This window comes from Aptenodytes patagonicus, chromosome 2 (assembly GCF_965638725.1).
Source record: "Aptenodytes patagonicus chromosome 2, bAptPat1.pri.cur, whole genome shotgun sequence".
NCBI lineage: Eukaryota > Metazoa > Chordata > Aves > Sphenisciformes > Spheniscidae > Aptenodytes > Aptenodytes patagonicus.
In genome coordinates, this window is record NC_134950.1 from 70035488 (window position 1) to 70053541 (window position 18054).

Below are 18054 nucleotides of genomic sequence, written 5' to 3' on the forward strand. Positions count from 1 at the left end.
CTCCCGCAAAAGGAAGCTCGAAGACGTGCATTGTAACTCAGATGCTTAATGGCGTCCTTCAGCCTCCAAACTTGAAGCCAGACATTAATACAATTCCAGTGAGTTGAGAAGAAATGGGTATCAAGGAGAAAAATGGTAAGTAGATGGACTAAAAGGCCAACATAGGGGGAGCAAGCTGGTGACATTGCTACGTTTAGTGTCTGCTTTTGAACTCAACATAAGTGTGTTTGCCTAGCAAATATTCAACCCAGGCTAGCAGGTTTGCTGGTATATGAGAAAACAGCTCAGCTGCATGTTAACTAGAAGCCCAAAACATCAATACTTCCCTCTAAGTGCAAGTGCAGAGTGGGAAGACATATGGAAAATAATTTCCAATTACTAAGTTTCACTTGCATACCACCACCTGGTGATGAAATCCTGAAGTCCCAAAACTAAGAAAACCTCATTGAACATGGAGGTCAATGAGACTTTTGTCTACAATTGTAATAGCTGCACTCTCATTAACTTACTAATGTAATTCAATCAACAGTCAAGGTGGCAAAGCAAAAATGAACAGAAAAATCTTGCTGTATTGATGAAGCTCTCACAGTTCTCTCATGCAGCCACCCAGTTTTGATTTGTGGCTCCACAAAGTGCACACCACTGCTGCTAGCAGGTGAACAGAAGCATTACTGAGTTGAGGAAAGGGAACTTGAGACACCATTAAATAAAGCTGTCTTCTCCCAAGTGCTGCAGGGATCAGAGCCTAAGAGATCAGCGAAATGATTAAAAGAAAAGCAGTGACCATAAGAAAAACAATCCCAGAGTTGTAAAGACAGTTCCCACTCTACTGAATCACAAAATACTTTATTAATTCTAAAATCAATTTCATCAGTCCGGCCCACAGAGACAAAATTTAAAGGTGCTCACAAAAACATTCCATCTACATAGGTTTAGAAAGACCTTGGAAGAATCTACATATGCATCTCATACAGGCAGAACCGCCCCCCCCGCCCCCCAAATCATATAAATAGATATGCCAAAATGACACGAGCTTATGAGGTCTCAAAGAAAGGGCTGTACATATTTTATAGGAAACATAAACAAAGGCAAATAATGGTAGAAATCCAAAACTAAATGAAACAGACGCCAAGACTTCTGGGGGAAAAAGTTGAAATCTTCATGCTTCTACACATAAGCATACCTCCAGCTGATACAGAAAGAACTCTTCCTTATGAGCTGAAACCCTTTTAATCAACATTGCAATGATGATGGTCAATGACCAAATACGTTGCTATACACACTACTTGTCTGATTGGGTAAGGCAGATCCCACACACCACAGCAGAAAATATCTTGTACCGGTGCAGATTATACCCCATGTTTTCAATAGGACCGTATGTGCTGACATGAACAACTTATCAGAAAAGGAGTTCCCAGACAAAATGCAACTTATATCTGAAAGACAATTCTTTTTGTATTAATATCAGCTGCATATCACATCAATTAGTTGCAAAACCACTTTTGTTTATACATTTTTATATGAACCATTTAAACATTTACAATTTAACAAAAGATTTAATTTCTTAGATTCATTTTCTCTAACTGTAATTTTATTTGTCAAAAGAATTATTGCTAGGTCTGATTTTGTAAGTTTTATGCCTGTTAAAAATCCACATAATGTTAAAGTAAGTTGTGCAGTCCGGGACACAGCTGCATAGCTATATCCATGTGAATCTAAATAGCTTTTCCCAGAGCATCACCTTTAAACATTGTTGCCTTATTTCTTCGAGAAAGATGATAAAATCCCCATTTTACTCCAAAATCAGACTTAAGCATGATTAGAAACTCGTCAAGTGCCATGACCATCTAAAATTGTCGCAACATTTAATGTATAGTGTTGACAAGCATGTGCAATCTGTATGCATCTAGATTGTTATTTGTGCAAAAACCTGCAGACCCACTCTGCCTTCATGTGCAAATCCACACTGTCTTCAGTGAGGGTTTTGTGGTAGTCACTTAGGGCAGAATCTGGCCTACATTCACCTTCTTGGTACTTAAGAGACAAGAAGAATTATCAACCACTATCTGTTAAAAGGCCCAACTGTAGAATGTTTTAGTAGAAAAATAAACATTTTAAGTTAATGGCAGATAACATTAGTGCAATTATTTTGACTGCCTTACTTTCACACAGTAGATTAAAAAAATATATTGTCATTTGTGAAAAGAACCTAAGACACTTCAGAAGCAGTTATGTAGCTGCCAAATAAAGGGAAAAGAGGAGCAGATTCTGTGACATGCTATAACCACAGCACTTACTTTATGTAGCTCTCAATGCTTGGTGCCTTTTAATGCTCCAGAAAACAAAATCCAAGGCTTGTAAACTAATTACAGTTCTTTCCATACAAAAATATATCACTTATGTGATTTTCAAAAGGCTGATTAACTGCTAACTAGAAAGAGAACATTTTCATATTCAGCTATATCCTAGATGACATCTGGATCAACTTCTTTCTTTGAAGAACCATCTTTGGTAGTCCGAGTTGGTACACGGTCGTAATAACGGTGCTGGGTTACCATTGTAAGCATTTGACTTAGCTTGTACGCACTTCTGGGTGTGTAGATGAAACAAAGTACCGTCCTACAGAAGACAGAAATAATTTTTGCTTTTCAGGTCTTAAAAGTTACTTTTAAAACACAGTGATATGCCTGTAACAGAAGACATTTGTAACAAATATCACACGCATCCTTCTCATGGGGCCATGCAGTGAAGCCAAAATGCCTAACTTGACGATCTCTGAAACTTTATCAAAAGACCCTGCTTTTAAACTTACATTAACATTGCTTTAGAGTGATTCGTGCCTGTAAAGGATGTGCTAACTTAATTCACTTTCATTGCCTTTTGTAACTGCATCAGAATACGGGCAGAGAAAACCAAAGCCAAGTACAGGCATTACCCAAATTCACCAACTTACTGCACATCTTGCAAGTAAAATGTAAATGTTGTTAGTTAAGTGTAGATGTTGGATATATTTTTAGCAAAACATTTTCCCCTTTCTTCACAGGGTATATTTTCAGTGGAAAAGGCAAAATAATCTAAGCATGCCCCTTGCCTGCACATGTGTGAAGCTAGTTTGCTTTGCTGGAGGGCAGCACAGCTGCCTCAGAGGTGTAAGGTCTGACAGGCCTCCACAATCAGATTCCCCAGAGAACATATTTTGAGGCCTCAGGCCCTCCTATTACGGGAGTCTCCAGGAACATTTTGTCTCCAGTTCACATCACTCGCTCCAATCCGGGAGCGCTGTCAACTAGGATAGCGAGCTGCAAAAAATCAGCGTGTCCAACTGTGGAGAAGTGCCCTGCTCCAAGACCCTTCCTTCCCAGGTGACACTCCCACACGTAACCATTTCCAAAGCCTCTGACGGCCTCAAAAGAAAAACGCCAACACCTTGTTTCTGAGTGTAAGCCTGACTCCTCTGAAAGTCTGCTCTTCCGTCGTCAGGAATGTCGCACTAATTGCGCCTTGAGCCACAGCCCCTGATGCCCAGCGGTGTGCACTTGCTCACAGGCTTGCTGACAGACTTAGCTGCTGAATGATTTTCCTGTTTCCGTCGTGATAACTCAAATTTTTGAGTGGACTAATCAATATTTGCCTCACTCATTTTTGACTCACTGACCGTAAGAACTTAATTCTTGCCAGGCTGCCGAGGAAGATGTTCAAATCTTTGATTATGCTACATCCATAAGGACAGCTTTTCCAGTGTCTAACACTTCTCCACACAAAGCAAGAGAAATGCGGTACTGACACCTCACCCATCACTCGCCTCGAAAGGTGGGGACTGGTGATTTTGATTTAATGCAATAGAAGAAGAGGAATCAGAACAGAGCAGTACATTCAAATCTCAGACACAAACTGATCATGAGAAAGAAAGAGGATTTAGCATCTGAAACTTTAGGCGCTATTTTAAAAGTTAATGGTTAGGAATGCAGTAGAAACAGATGTATTCCAAAACTGTGTTCTCTCAATTATTTCCTGAGGTGACTGAGGTTCACATTCAATATATGACATCTTAGGGATTAACGCATATGACCTTGAAAAATTTTGTTAAAAGTCAGCATTAAAAATGAAACGTCATTTATAAAGTCAGACTTTTAAATATTTTGTTTTACTCAGTAATATCACTGTGAGCTTCCGTCTGGACTAGATTTAGTGAATGGACAGTAGTTTTCATATTTTTCTTTAGAATTTACTCTGCCACCTCTCACTGGTGGTAATATATAGGCATGAAATTTGTCAACCATGGAGCCTGTAGAGTTTAGATGCATTATGCAGACACATTATGTAAATATACCATTTTGATATATTATGTGACCTTTTCCCTTAGCCAAATAATAACACTCCAGAACCCGACCAAGACCATCATTTTTCATTGAATTTATTTTCTCTCAGGCACCCAGGAACTCCTTCAGAGATTAAAAACTACTAAATACAAGGTTTTCTAAGATCACATGTTATGTTTATTAATATACTTCATACTTCTCAGTATTTCTCCCCTCTGGGAGTAGGCATTAAGCTTGAAGAAGAGAGGTACAGATTTGCTGCGTCCCCACAGCCAGTAAGATGTGTCCTGTGGAGGGGTAGGAGTAGGGCAGAAGGTATTTTTTGATCATAGAATCATTTAGGTTGGAAAAGACTCTTAAGATCATAAAGTCCAACCATTAACCTAGCACTGCCAAGTTCAGCACTAAACCATGTCCCTAAGCACCACGTCTACACGGCTTTTAAATACCTCCAGGGATGGTGACTCAACCACTTCCCTGGGCAGCCTGTTCCAATGCTTGACAACCCTTTCAGTAAAGACATTTTTCCTACTATCAAATCTAAACCTCCCCTGGTGCAACTTGAGGCCGTTTCCTCTTGTCCTATCACTAGTTACTTGGGAAAAGACACCGACACCCACCCCGCTACAACCTCCTTTCAGGTAGTTGTAGAGAGCGATGAGGTCTCCCCTCAGCCTCCTCTTCTCCAGGCTAAACAACCCCAGTTCCCTCAGCCGCTCCTCAGAAGACTTGTTCTCCAGACCCCTCACCAGCCTCGTTGCCCTTCCCTGGACACACTCCAGCACCTCAATGTCCTTCTTGTAGTGAGGGGCCCAAAACTGAACACAGTATTCGAGGTGCGGCCTCACCAGTGCTGGGTACAGGAGCATGATCACTTCCCTACTCCTGCTGGCCACACTATGTCTGATACAGGCCAGGATGCTGTTGGCCTTCTTGGCCACCTGGGCATACTGCTGGCTCATATTCAGCCAGCTGTCGACCAACACCCCCAGGTCCTTTTCCGCCAGGCAGCTGATGATGGTGCATCAAATTACACAACTGCACATTACATTGCAGAAAAGCTCAGGGAGCACTTCTGGTGCTCATGGGAAAGGTCAAGAGAGATGGCTTGCAGAGAAGCAGCAGCTGCTTGAAAGCACAGAAGAGTGTAAAGCAATGGTGGTATGTGAAGTATCAGGGATACATGGTGGTATAAATACCAGGAAATAAAAGAAGTCGATGAAAGGAGAGCAAAAGTAGGCCAGCCACGAGACTGGCTGGGGAAGGGGTATGGAGGCACCTTAGTTCTCAGGAGAAGACAGTAGGGGTGGGATGTGAGAGAGAACTGAGCAGCACACAGAAAGCTCTTGACGTGGACAGGGTGAAGAGAGAGCTCTGCCAACCTTCCCAACTCCCTTTGACATTAAGAAGGGCGCTTTCCTTCCTCTCATCTTCCTATTCTTTATGACTGGCATACTCTTTACCTGTGTGCTGCTGCTACCCTGTTCCACGTTCAGATATTAAAAGCCAAGATAGCGTATTTCTCCCAGAGATTTACCCTGATGTTGTGGCCTGCGTGATGTGTGGGCAGAAAGATACAAAGAAAAAAAGCCAACAATTCTCCTCCCACCCACTCTCTCTCCCAAAAAACCCAACAATTCTCCTCCAACTCCCAAAAAACCAAACCCCAAACCAAGCAGGCACACTTACCTCTCTGAAAACAAACTTCTGGTTTTCAGGAATACTGTGGACATTTTCTTGACACAGGTACATTGTCAAGTAGTCAGTCCCTGAATCAACTGCTGCACAGACTTCTGGCTGTCGGGTGTTGTAACGTATTTCATTACGGGACGTGTACTCGAAAAACTACAAACCCCAGAGAAGAAACAAAGGACAATATCCATTTCATATGTACACAAGAAAGTATTTATACGGAAGATACACTAAGATACTATAATTAAGTTCACATATTAAAGTTGCTATTGTGGAGAGAAATTCTGCCAAAAATATTCAAGGAGCCTTAACTGCTGCCGTTTGCTTACTATTTTACAGAAAATCAATCTCACCACAGCACTGCTTTACTCTGGTAGCACTTAAAATGTATGAAATGCTGAATAAATGCCCTGGAAACAGACGTTCCAGCACTAAAGAACTTACAAAATTTGACTGTAATATTCTACTTTCACATTCTAGATTACCCTTAAAAATAGGATGGAAAGTAGTTTATAGCCTGACATTATGCCTTCTTAATTCGGTTGTCACAAAACAATGTTACTTTTAATTAGGGAGTTGCTCACTGCATAGTTCAAATGCAGTTTGGTCAAGGTTCATTTCCAGTTACAAAGTACTCAGGATGCATGGTGATGAGCATTTTATTACATAACATTTTAAGATATTACTTGAAGCAAATCAGCTACAGGTGCTTTTAAACATGAACAGAACTTTATTGAAGACAATTTATTGGCTTTGCTTGTTGTACAATATTCTACAGAGGTGGTGTGAACATGCTCTAAAACATCTTGGCTTTTGTAGCAATTATGGTTGAAGACTTCCTCAAAATTTTTATATTTATCATGGACAGTTGCCAAATTTTTTACTTCATTAAAGAGTGGCAGAATTTGAGAGTTGTTTGTATTTAGCATGCTTGTAAATAATTTAGATGACTATAGTGCACGGATGTGTGTTTAGATCTGATTTAGATTATACTCAGTAGGGTAGAGGAGAGTTTTATACACATCAGAAAATTGCTTGTTACCAACAGTATAGCTGCATTAGCGGAAAGCAATAAAAGGATGAGGGAGAGAAGGCATCCTCCTTTGTCTTGTTTCACCCCTGGAGAAAAAGACTGTAAGGCTTTGTGAAGGGGGCTGTACCAATTCAGAAATCTTGCATATACTTGAACTTACCACAAAACCATCCTTAGCAACCACTAAGGCTAATTAACCTTGAAAGAAAAACTGGAAATGGCGTTTTAATGGAATCAGGACCATGTGATTATAAAGTCTGCAGTCATCCATTTCCAGGTGTAAGCTCTGATCTAGACTATGCTGATGGTAGTTGTTTCATGAAATCTCCTCTCCCCCTCCTTTTATCACAATCAGGAATTTCTCTGCCAAGGCGGCTGTCGCAGCCGTATACAGACCAACATTGTCAGCTTGTGGAGCTCCATGGCTTTTCTTTGGGCAGTGATGCAAGTGACACCACCACCCCCCTCCCCCAGAACTAACCCGTTCACCATCATCCATTTGTGATAAGCTGCAAAGGGAAGTGAGTGTTTTGAGAAAGCAATTTCAAGTTTGAAGTCTACCTGCTGACATAACACCCAGGAGACTCAGATTTCCCCTTGAAACCTATTGCTAGGACCTGTTTCTATGATGTAGGCTGCGCTGCCTTTACGACATTTGCTTTATGCCAGAAACGTCTCATCATCAACAAAAGTCAAATGTGATCATACAGGCCGATTTTTTTTTTTTTTATCATTACTATTTTTTACCCCAATAGGCAGGGGCTATTCCCTGGCCTTCAGGCTTTAGTTCCCAGGTTCAGTATCTGACTGGCCCATGGAAAGCCTGCTACTTTGGGCACCACAGTGAGCTGGAAGGGCGCTCATTTTAAGCCTATGACTCGTGAATAAAGAAAAAGCTTCACTCCTGCTCATTTGTGTCTAGATGGACACTTTTTTACAGCTGCCACTTTTACAAGGCCACATTTAGAGCCTTGCTCATTAGTGGATTTATAAGATATAACTCTTTTTAGCAATTTGTATTCAATATCAGTGAAAGCCTGCAAGCTGCTGATTGTACCAGGTGCATCAAGAGTAGATATAGCAGCTACTAGGTCAGAGCGCTCCTTACTACCGACATCTTTCCTGAACAGCCTCTCAAGGACTTGCATCAGATTTTGGAGGAGAAAAGCAAGTAAAACGGTTAATTCCCGGATAACATTAAGGATTGGGGTTATAGTATTATCAACCAAACACTCCTGCCTCCTTGCCCAATGAACATTATACAGTTCTTTACCCTATACTGTTTCAAATGGAATACATACTTCAAGCTTTGGGCTTTTTCAAGCTCCAGTAATACATGAGGTAAATCTCTTCCTCCTCAAACGGTGAAGTGTTTTTTAGTGCTCTTTCCTTGCCCAGTGGGTTCTGTGGGCAGAAAGGAAGCATTTTCAAACTGATCCATGGCCCAGTAACTAGTAGCCTTACTGCATTTCTTTCCTTCAGAGAACAAGTAGATTCCCTTAAGTGCTACTGGGAAACTTGATGAGGCCTTTTACCCAGTGCCTACTGCTTCTGGGCGATCTAGGGAATATGCCCCAGCTGCATCAGTGCTTTGTGGTACAAGGGATGGAGGCAGATTTTGGCTACTTCACCAGACCCTGAAACACACTCTCATCTTTCTCTGTGCCTGGGTACCGCTATTCTGCACACAGGAAGAAGTTTGCACTGGACAGGTACTTTCTGGGTGGGAGAACCAGCAGTGAGGTTATCAGGTCTGATACCCCTTTCACAGAAAACCTGAGGGCTTTGCTAAGCTCTCTGTTTGCCTCAAACCTATCAGCTGCAAATGGGAATACTGGGGGGGGGTACTGTCAGACAAATTGGGCTGCTCAGTGGTTTCCCATCCTCTTACCATGTCAGGTCGGCTTCCTGCCATCACACGTTGGTCCCCTCTGTACTGCTTCCCAGCCATACCAAGAAGGGCAATGGGCTTTATTGGTATTGAATTTCAAAGCCTTTCATTCTTGTCTACTGCAGACACTTCCACAAAACTGCAGCAGCCTGAGGTGCAAGCACCAAGTAGCCAGTGTTTGGCGTATTTTCTGCCTCCCTTCCATACACATTCAGCTCCTATCACCGTAGTTGTATCCTTACCTTCTTGCTATAATGAACACGCTAATTTTAAACAACCCACAGTTACCTTTCTTACTGCTTACATAACAGCAATCCAAAAGGACTAAAGGGAACCCTCTCACTTATGCCATGAATTCAAGGAAAAATAGAAACAAATTACCAGGGACCTCAGTTTTCTGAGAGTGGTTTTACTTACTAAGACATAAAATGGGAGCAGGTGCTGGACTTTATAAATAATCAAGAGCACAGAGCTCTCTCCTCCCAGCACAGTGCACACAGATATTCAGAGGTCACGTTAAGTGGAGAATTGCTTCCAGTGAAAAGAGCTTTTGCAGTCGTCCCCTACATAAACAGCCACCTGCCACTAGCATATCATGCCAGAGGGTGGGTGTGCTGGAATGTAAGACACATACTGCTGACCAAGATAATCTTCATTAATGTTAAATCCTATCAAGATGTTTTTGGAGAATAACTTACTGAGCTGTACTCTGGAGAATAAACTTCACTCCTTTATACCATGAGGCAGTATGAATGTGCAGCAGGGAGTACTATTTGAGGAAGAAAGCGATGAATGGTGGAACAACCTCAGCAACTGGAGGAAGGGATGAGAAGGAGAAGACTAGAGGATTAAAAATGGGAGCTAGCCAGGAAAGAAGAAAGGCATGTGAAAAGGAGCAAAATGTGACCTAGTGTGGGTAGTAACTGGTGGGAGGAGTAAGTGAGGGGAGAGACAGAGCAAGGACGTTAGAGAAAGACTGGGAGCCAGCCAGCATGGAAAAGAAAGTGTTAAATAGCATGTAGTGGAGAAAAGGGAGCTGTCTGTGACATGTGGTGCAAGACAGGGTACTGGAGCAAAGCTTTGTAATGAGGGTTTGCTGCTAAAGCTATATCTAGGTAATGAGTGGCGTGATGAGAACAGACCGGAGGAGAGCAGGCAGAAGAGCTTGGGATTAGGATGGCAGATTCCCTTCCAAGGACAAAACAGAAGTTAAGGGCTGCCTGTTGTCAGCAAACGTCTGTGAAACCCTGGTGAAGTGCCTTGCTCTCCTTAGCGTTGATACAACTAGAGGATGACCAACCTTGTCACCATCAGTTCCATCAGCTGACAGCAGTGGATGTGCACGTGGGAGATTTGACTGTTTTGGTCCTGCCACCGTCACCTGCCAACTGAGCTAAGGAATTCACACCACCAGGAGCAGCCTGTTACCTTTTAAGAATGACTGTCGAAAGGGCAGGGGGACAGGAAGGAAATGGAGAGAAATGTCCTGCTGGTAGGTTTCACGGCTATTTGTGAGCCAGAAAAAGGAGGTGCAAGTTCAGCAATCCTGACTTGCATTTCCCATCTCACTTGTGCTTCTACATCTTGTCTTATTTTAGCCTCCCTCTGTTCCCCCACCCACAGCTCTTCCTGCTGTCCACTTCTCTTGCAACTACTACCTGTCACCCCTACTCACACCTCCATTTGCCAACTGGGATCTCTGCTCCCACATTCAGTTCCCCTGCCCCTTTCCACTAAAGGGGTCTCCAGTGATTCTGCTTGTTTCACGCTCCCTCCCTGTAGCTCCTAAGTACTCCTTCCTCTGTCGCACATGCCCTGCTCCTCGCCCGTTGCCCTACCTCTGTCCCAAACTTTTTCTGCCCTCTGTCACCTTGGCCCCCTTTCCCTGGCTCCTGTCAGCCCTCCCATGCCTTTTGCCCATTTCACTAATACTGTTTCACCCATTTCCTGTGCTTGGCCTTCCCTCCTCAGGCTCTGCAATTCTCTTGTGTCATCTCATATTTTCTTTTATCGGTTTATATTGCAGTCAGGTAGTTTCTCCATTTCTCCTTCCTCCTGCTCCCTGGATGCCAGCAGAGGGAGCACTAATTGCACAGCTCTGAGAGCATCGCTGCTGTCAGTCTGGTGCCTGCTATTGCAGGTACGCGGATGCAGGGATGCATCGCACGTCGGCAGAGACGTAAGAGCATTATTATCCAGTGATGCGATATCTTTACAGTAAATTCAGTTAATCTTTTAGTGCTAGCTAAACAATGGGTAACTTTAAAAATGTAATCTCCTAAGAACTATTTTCCTATAAATTATACTTTTCTTTTGCTTTCACCTTTTACCCTATGTCTGACCGCAAGAGACATCAAAATTGAAAGCATCCAGTGTGAGAATCAAAATTAGACATAAGATCACCTCACTGTGGCAACATATCCTCTAAGACCTACTGCAATGCTTTTTACCATACTTTTTACATTACAACCACAGCATTAGTCAAAATGAAAATAAAACATGAATCTTACCTGATTTTGTCCCATGCCATGACATGGGTACAGTATGATCCTTTGTCCAGTTACTTGATGTTCATTTGTAGGGTTATAATCAAAACAGAAGTTTGCCATTCCTCTATTCTTCAGCTAATCAAAACAAAAGAATATTTTAAAGTATTAATCTAAAGTAAGAAAGATATGCTGCAGTCACTTTACACCCATCCTGCTGGGCTGTGAGGTTTATATCCCAGAGCTGGTTCAAACTAATTGGAATAGATCAAATGGATCCAATGGCAACATCTCTCTCAGACTAATGTGAAATAAAACTGTTGGGACCGTCTTGACTTTGGGCATTGAAGCAGCCAGACACGATGGCTTCCTCTAGGAATAACACCGTGTTCCAGTGTATTTGCAAATGAAGTAGGTAGGAACTATGAAAAGCTGTATTGAAACCCAATAAGCCAGCAACTCATGCAGAACAAAAGAGCCTGCCATGTCTTTAACTTTCCCCCCCCAGGATCCACTTGTTCATTTTTTTATGAAAAGAAGACTACATACTTTTCTCAGTTTGTCAAATGGGAGATGTCAGAAGGATTTGTTCTTGAAAGGACTCCAGACCCTCTTGAGGTTGAACAAGCAGTCAGATTTTAAGACCAGAAATAAACAAACTGGGTAGGATTTATCTTTGGAAAGAAACACTAGATATGCTTTTACAAATTCTTTACTAGTGTTGCTGATCTCTGACACAATAGTTGCATAACTTTTAGGTTAAATTTTAAAATATTAAATTACATGGTTTAAAAAAAATCAGGCTAATTAAAAAGGATTTGCATTTAAGTATTCAGGAGGCAAAAGTAACTGAAAATAAGTTACACAATGCTGTAACAGTTACTGACTCCTACTATTAGCCACTTAACCAAATTTAAAATTACACAGAGCAAAACAGGTTCTGTAAACATAGGTTCAAGCTGAATGCCCCCATTATTGAGTGTAATTACATCGCAGACAAAAAGAATAAGCAGAGTAAATCTCAGAAGAGTTACTTCAGCAAGGTGTAATTTCAATACTCTTCCCTAGTCGTGATAATTGTATCCTCAGTTCTTAATGTGGAGAATGAACGGACACAAAGGGATTGCAGAAGGCTAAAGCCAAACAAACAAGACAAACCCTGCAGGACCCAAACCCACAACACAGCAAACCACACAAGTTGGAAAATTAAATACTTGTGTTCTACATATATTTTGCTTTCCCAACTTCTACTTTTATTGCCACCTGACGTCTTCTTTCCACTGCTTTGTGCCCATTCCTGCTGAAAGACAGCCAAGCTCTCGGCGCTCTGCATGCCTGGGCTGCTGGCCCAAGACAACAGCAATACACTGAGGGGCTGGGGAGGACTACCGAGCCGCCACAGCTTGGGGCCCCTTGCAGGGCTGCTGGGGTGTGAGGCTCTCTTCTCGGAGCCAAATGTATAAATGTAGGACTGAAGCCCCACCCTTACAGGCTTTGCCTCTTAATTCCTCTCTGAACATGTTTCCACTATGCATTTGGTGTAATTTTTCAGTAAAAGATAAAGTAACATCCGAATTTGGTGCATGATAAAATTCATCCTTAGTTTTAGTGTCCAAGTTTACCAGAAGCAAAAGAAATCCCCTGGGCACCCTTTCTACAGAAAACGTTGCTTGGTTTGATGGGAACACGCTAGACCACTGCACCCCTCCCCGAGCTGTCAAAAGAAGACATTTTGTTTACCTTCATAACACTAGGCAAGAATTATACTTACAAAAACAGGAAAGAAAAGTATCTTCTACAGATTATTTTTAACACTACCATGGAACTACATAAACCAAACAATAAGCTTCTCATGTTTCTACATTCTACATCAAGAAATGTCAACTTAAGTCACAACCACTCAAAAATGGTAACTGTATCTCTAAAACCATAAATCAGTTTCGGTTGTTGTGAGCAGCCCTCCTCAGGGTCAGAGGGTCTCTCATTAGTATGTTTAACAACATATGACTTCGGCTGACTGTCTACTGGCTCCAAGGGAAGATGAAACATAGCAAAGCACTTTTCTGTGATGCCCTTCCAGACAACCCAACGCCTTCGCTACCGCCCTGAGCGTGCGCTCTTCTCTGTCAGCCCCTGGCATGTGCTCAAGCACATGCTCCCTTTTGTGGCCTGGAATTTTAAATAACCTATTTTACAACGCCATGCACTACCAGAACTACTGTAACTCTCCTACGCACGTTACACAATGCCCAAATACAGACAACAAACCAAAAGCTGTGTAAAAGATTACTAACTTAAGCTTCATTTCAGATGGTTTAAAACTGAGCCTGTACTCCCAGGATGCTACCACGTATGTTCTCTCATTTTTCTCTTTCATGCATAAATGCTTGTAATACGTGCAGGCATATTCCTAAACATACATGGTCCATATTTCAACCTGGTTCTTTAGTTTGTTTTATCAGACATCGGTAGATGTTTTTTACACCCATGCTTCATCAGGAAGCCTAATAGATATTCAAGACCTAATTTGTGGGAATAGTGCATACTAAGCTGTTAAATGACCTGATCTGAAATGACAAAGATTTAAAAATAATCAAATTTGAAAATCTGATCACAGCACCATTTATGCAAAAAAAAAAAAAAAAAAAAAAAAATTGCCCTCCACTCCAAGGCAGAAAAAAGTATGAGAGAATTTGTGAAAGTAGTATTTTTCCTCTTGTCAAATGAGAATACACAGTTTAAGTTCCTTTTACGTACAACAGCTCTATGAAAACACTAATCATCCATTCATTTCTGAAGCTACCTTTGTTCCCATATCCACCAATAACAAGTCATGCAATAAGAACAAAATTTTCTCCGTGACTTACCTTAATTCTTTTGCAGAATGCTGCATTAAAGAAACAGAAGCAAGAAAAACGTTGATCACCTTGCCATTAAAACACATTATTCAGTTCTAAAAAGTTCTGCCCATGCAGGATTACTGGCTGTGTCTTTCTACAACTTTTGCCTCCTATTGAAATGTTGCAGGTGTATTCTACTGTGCCATTTAGAATCATAGAATCATTAAGGTTGGAAAAGACCTCTAAGATCATAGAGTCCAACCGTCAACCCAACACCACTATGCCCACTAAACCATGTCCCTAAGCGCCTCATCTACGCGTCTTTTAAATACTTCCAGGGATGGGGACTCAACCACTTCCCTGGGCAGCCTGTCCCAATGTTTCACCACTCTTTCAGGAAAGACATTTTTCCTCACGTCCAATCTAAACCTCCCCTGGCGCAACTTGAGGCCATTTCCTCTTGTCCTATCGCTTGTTACTTGGGAGAAGAGACCGACACCCTCCTCGCTACAACCTCCTTTCAGGTAGCTGTAGAGCGATGAGGTCTCCCCTCAGCCTCCTCTTCTCCAGGCTAAACAACCCCAGTTCCCTCAGCCGCTCCTCAGAAGACTTGTGCTCCAAGTTACCATTTAGTTACCATCATTTAGTTACCATTCTGCTTGGAGGCTGGGACAGGTCCTGAACAGCAACTACTGTGATATTCACCTCAGACCTTCACTCCTTACTTCTTGGAAAAATTTAAATCTGTTGTTTCCTAACATCTGGACACTTGCATAAAATAATACAATACAGATGGCATTCTGTAAATAATTATTTCATTTTTTTTTTTTTTTAAAGATAAAATCCATTTCATATAACTGTAAGCAAAACATCAACAACAGATTTTTGACATTATAACTTCATTATATTAGTTGATAAATACAGCCAGTGGAGCACAGCCAACCTTTCTCTTCACCCACAAAATAGATCAGAATCCTCTTTGTTCCGCCACAGTGGCATTGGTGCTGATGCATTAGTGGTATAGGCAGATGATACTGTGGGACACAGTAAGATATGAATTTGTAGCAAGCCAACACCTTCATGGTACTGACCAGGCGTAAGCTTTTGCCTCAAAGGTAATCTGAGCAGTCACAGGGAATGATTTTACTGAGTGTATGCTATTTTCATATCACCCTTTTTGGAAAAAAAATTGTGAATATCCTCAGATTTCTGTTAACTTCTTAAGTGCAATGCTGAAATGGGTATCCAACAATGACTAAGATCCTTTGAAGGAATCAATGATGAGACACTGCTGTTGGAATTTGGTTGCTCACCCCAGCAAGTCCAGATCTCCCTGGGAGGCTTGAGAACATACAAGCACATGTCTCAAGCGACGGTGTGTTCACTTGAGATTAATATCAAACACTTGAATTTCTCCCACTTCCTTTAAAAAAAGTCTGTCTCAAGCTTTCAGAGGCTGTACAGCCAATGGAGTGGTGCATATTTTCCTGTGATGGGCATCAGATCTCCAGGTCTAGTCAGCCATAATCTTGGGTACCAATTCAATCTCCCTATGGGAAACCGCAGCTCTACAAATTGTATTATAATGCAGTTTTAGAGGTATACACTAGAGGAGGCTGTTTTGGAGCCTGATACCTCTGAGAACTTGTAACACCTGACATGCAATAGTCTTTTTGATTACATAACTGAAACCACATAGCTAAGATCTCTTCTTCTGTAAGCCTGTCCATATATATATCATGTGTTATTTAGATAATTTACAAAATGTTCTCTTTCATGTCACAACAAAACAAAATTCTTCATAGTTTTAAAGGCTTAAAATCTTTCTTCCTGTTTTTTTTTTTTTTTTTTTTTTAAGGTTATATCTGGTCTAAATTAAAAGAAAATTATGACTAAGCGTTTGGAAATTCATTGAAGAGGAGATGGTCTTGGGGGAAAATGTGGAAGGAAGCTGCCAATAGAAAAATTCAAGTCTTCAATTCATCAGTCTCCCAACTGATTCAGTCAGTCGCAGATGCCTTTAAGGATAGGTGGTGAAAAGAGCCATCAGCTAGAGAGTCACAACAGACATCTATCAGCTTAGTTGCTTCACATTCAGCTGGAAGAAAGATCAGCTAGAAACTGTTTAAGAAGAACAAAGAAGAAGAACTCATATCAGAACATAATACGGTCTCACTGCCTAGTGATCAAACTTACAGAAAAGGAGAGATAAAATCCTGAGTTTTGTGTCAACACTGTCTTTTAAAACCAATCTGGATGCCAAGTTCAAAGCCAAATTCACTGACTGACCATAATCTTTATCCTCAGATATGCACCCTGAATGCCAGCAATACTTAGTATACCTTAGAGGGGAGGGGAACCCTGACTATTCCCTTGCTTTGCAGCCATGCATTTCCACAGTCACCAATAACATGAAAAGATCACAGAGCTGCCCAGCTCCTCTATCTTCACCTAGCTGCACAATGCAGCAATGTCACAGTACTAGTATTAAACACACAAGATGGCTCAAAGTTCTTCCTATAGGTGCCCACACCATCCCTTCCCAGGGCAGCCAAGATTTTTAAGCAGACCTAGTCTGGGGTATCTAGGTGGGCAATCTGCACAGACCTGGGGTTCAGGTCTTTTTAAGATTTCATACCAGCTGAAGCACAAGTACAGTGTATACTTTGCCCGTAAGTGCATGCTCAAGGATGGCCAAATCAGATGCTATGCCAGAAAAAGAGAGACATCAGTGCTCTATACAAGAACCTAAAAGGGATTATCAGCCTTTCCAGAAATGCTGACATCATCTTATTTTAACCCACTAAGTGCCTACCAGCTTCGCTCCCTCCCGCCCCCCAATAAATTATTGAAGTCAGAAGGTTTAGTTCATGTCCCACACAAAGTTCCAAAGCTGCATGTAGCCCAAGAACAAGTAAGAAGATATTTCCCTCATTTCTAGGCCTCAGGCAGTTTATAAGAATGCAATCATAGCTCAGGCAAAAAAAAATTAAAATTCAGTATGTTTAAGTAAAGTTTTAGGCAGCTAACTTTTTAGACAACCAAGCTTAGTATAGATATTTTTATCTACGTATCAAGAGAAAAAATTTAGCACAAGTGCCTATTTGTCAGTGCATGGCACTGAATGCTGCTCAATAATTCTTACATTTATTTCAATAACATATGGCTGACCTATGGGTAATCTCAGAAAGATTTTCAACTTCAGTGTAAAGATTTTCAAGGGAGGGAGAAATCCCCATATTCCTTTGCAATCTCTTTGAACAATTAAATAACCTCACACTAAACCGAGCTGTTAACAAAGCTGACACTTTTAAACACAGTGTTTTTGTGAACCAGAAAAGCACTACACGGCTAAGGCAGGAGTAAAGAACACGATCAATGATTCATTGAAGTTAGCAGATGGGACTCAATATCCACAAATCAGTTTAATCAGTAGGTGTCATTTTTGCACTGTCACTTTCTTAGAGTATAACTGTACTTTAATAACATTTTAAATTCTTCCTGCCAAAAAAAATGGTGTATTCTTATTATACTCACAACCAGATGACAGCATTTAAGAACTGTTTTTAGAGAAATATACAGAGCACACCTAAATTACGCTGTAGATACCTCAAGCAGCTCTGAACAAGAATTATTATTTCTAGGTATTGTCAACACCTTTCTTGAGGATGACATGTGCAGTTAAATCGTGAAAGAAACTGCAGAAATCCCTTCCCCTCCCTAGAAGGCTGAAGCGCTATCACTGCCACCAGTCTAGGCTTTCTTTTGGAGGGTGAAGGATGGAGGTGGAGGG

General features: G+C 41.3%; 1 protein-coding gene across 1 annotated transcript in view; it reads right to left on the reverse strand.

Moving 5' to 3' along the window:
* Positions 1-827: 827 nt before the first annotated feature.
* GALNT12 (polypeptide N-acetylgalactosaminyltransferase 12) overlaps positions 828-18054 on the reverse strand; it is a 52288-nt gene continuing 35061 nt past the window's right edge. Inside the window, exons 8-10 of the mRNA XM_076330189.1 lie at positions 11446-11559; positions 6009-6164; positions 828-2619 (exon numbers count right to left, since the gene is read on the reverse strand). Coding sequence (XP_076186304.1) covers positions 2482-2619; positions 6009-6164; positions 11446-11559 — 408 coding nt within the window. The 3' untranslated portion in view covers positions 828-2481. The remainder of the gene's footprint in view (positions 2620-6008; positions 6165-11445; positions 11560-18054) is intronic.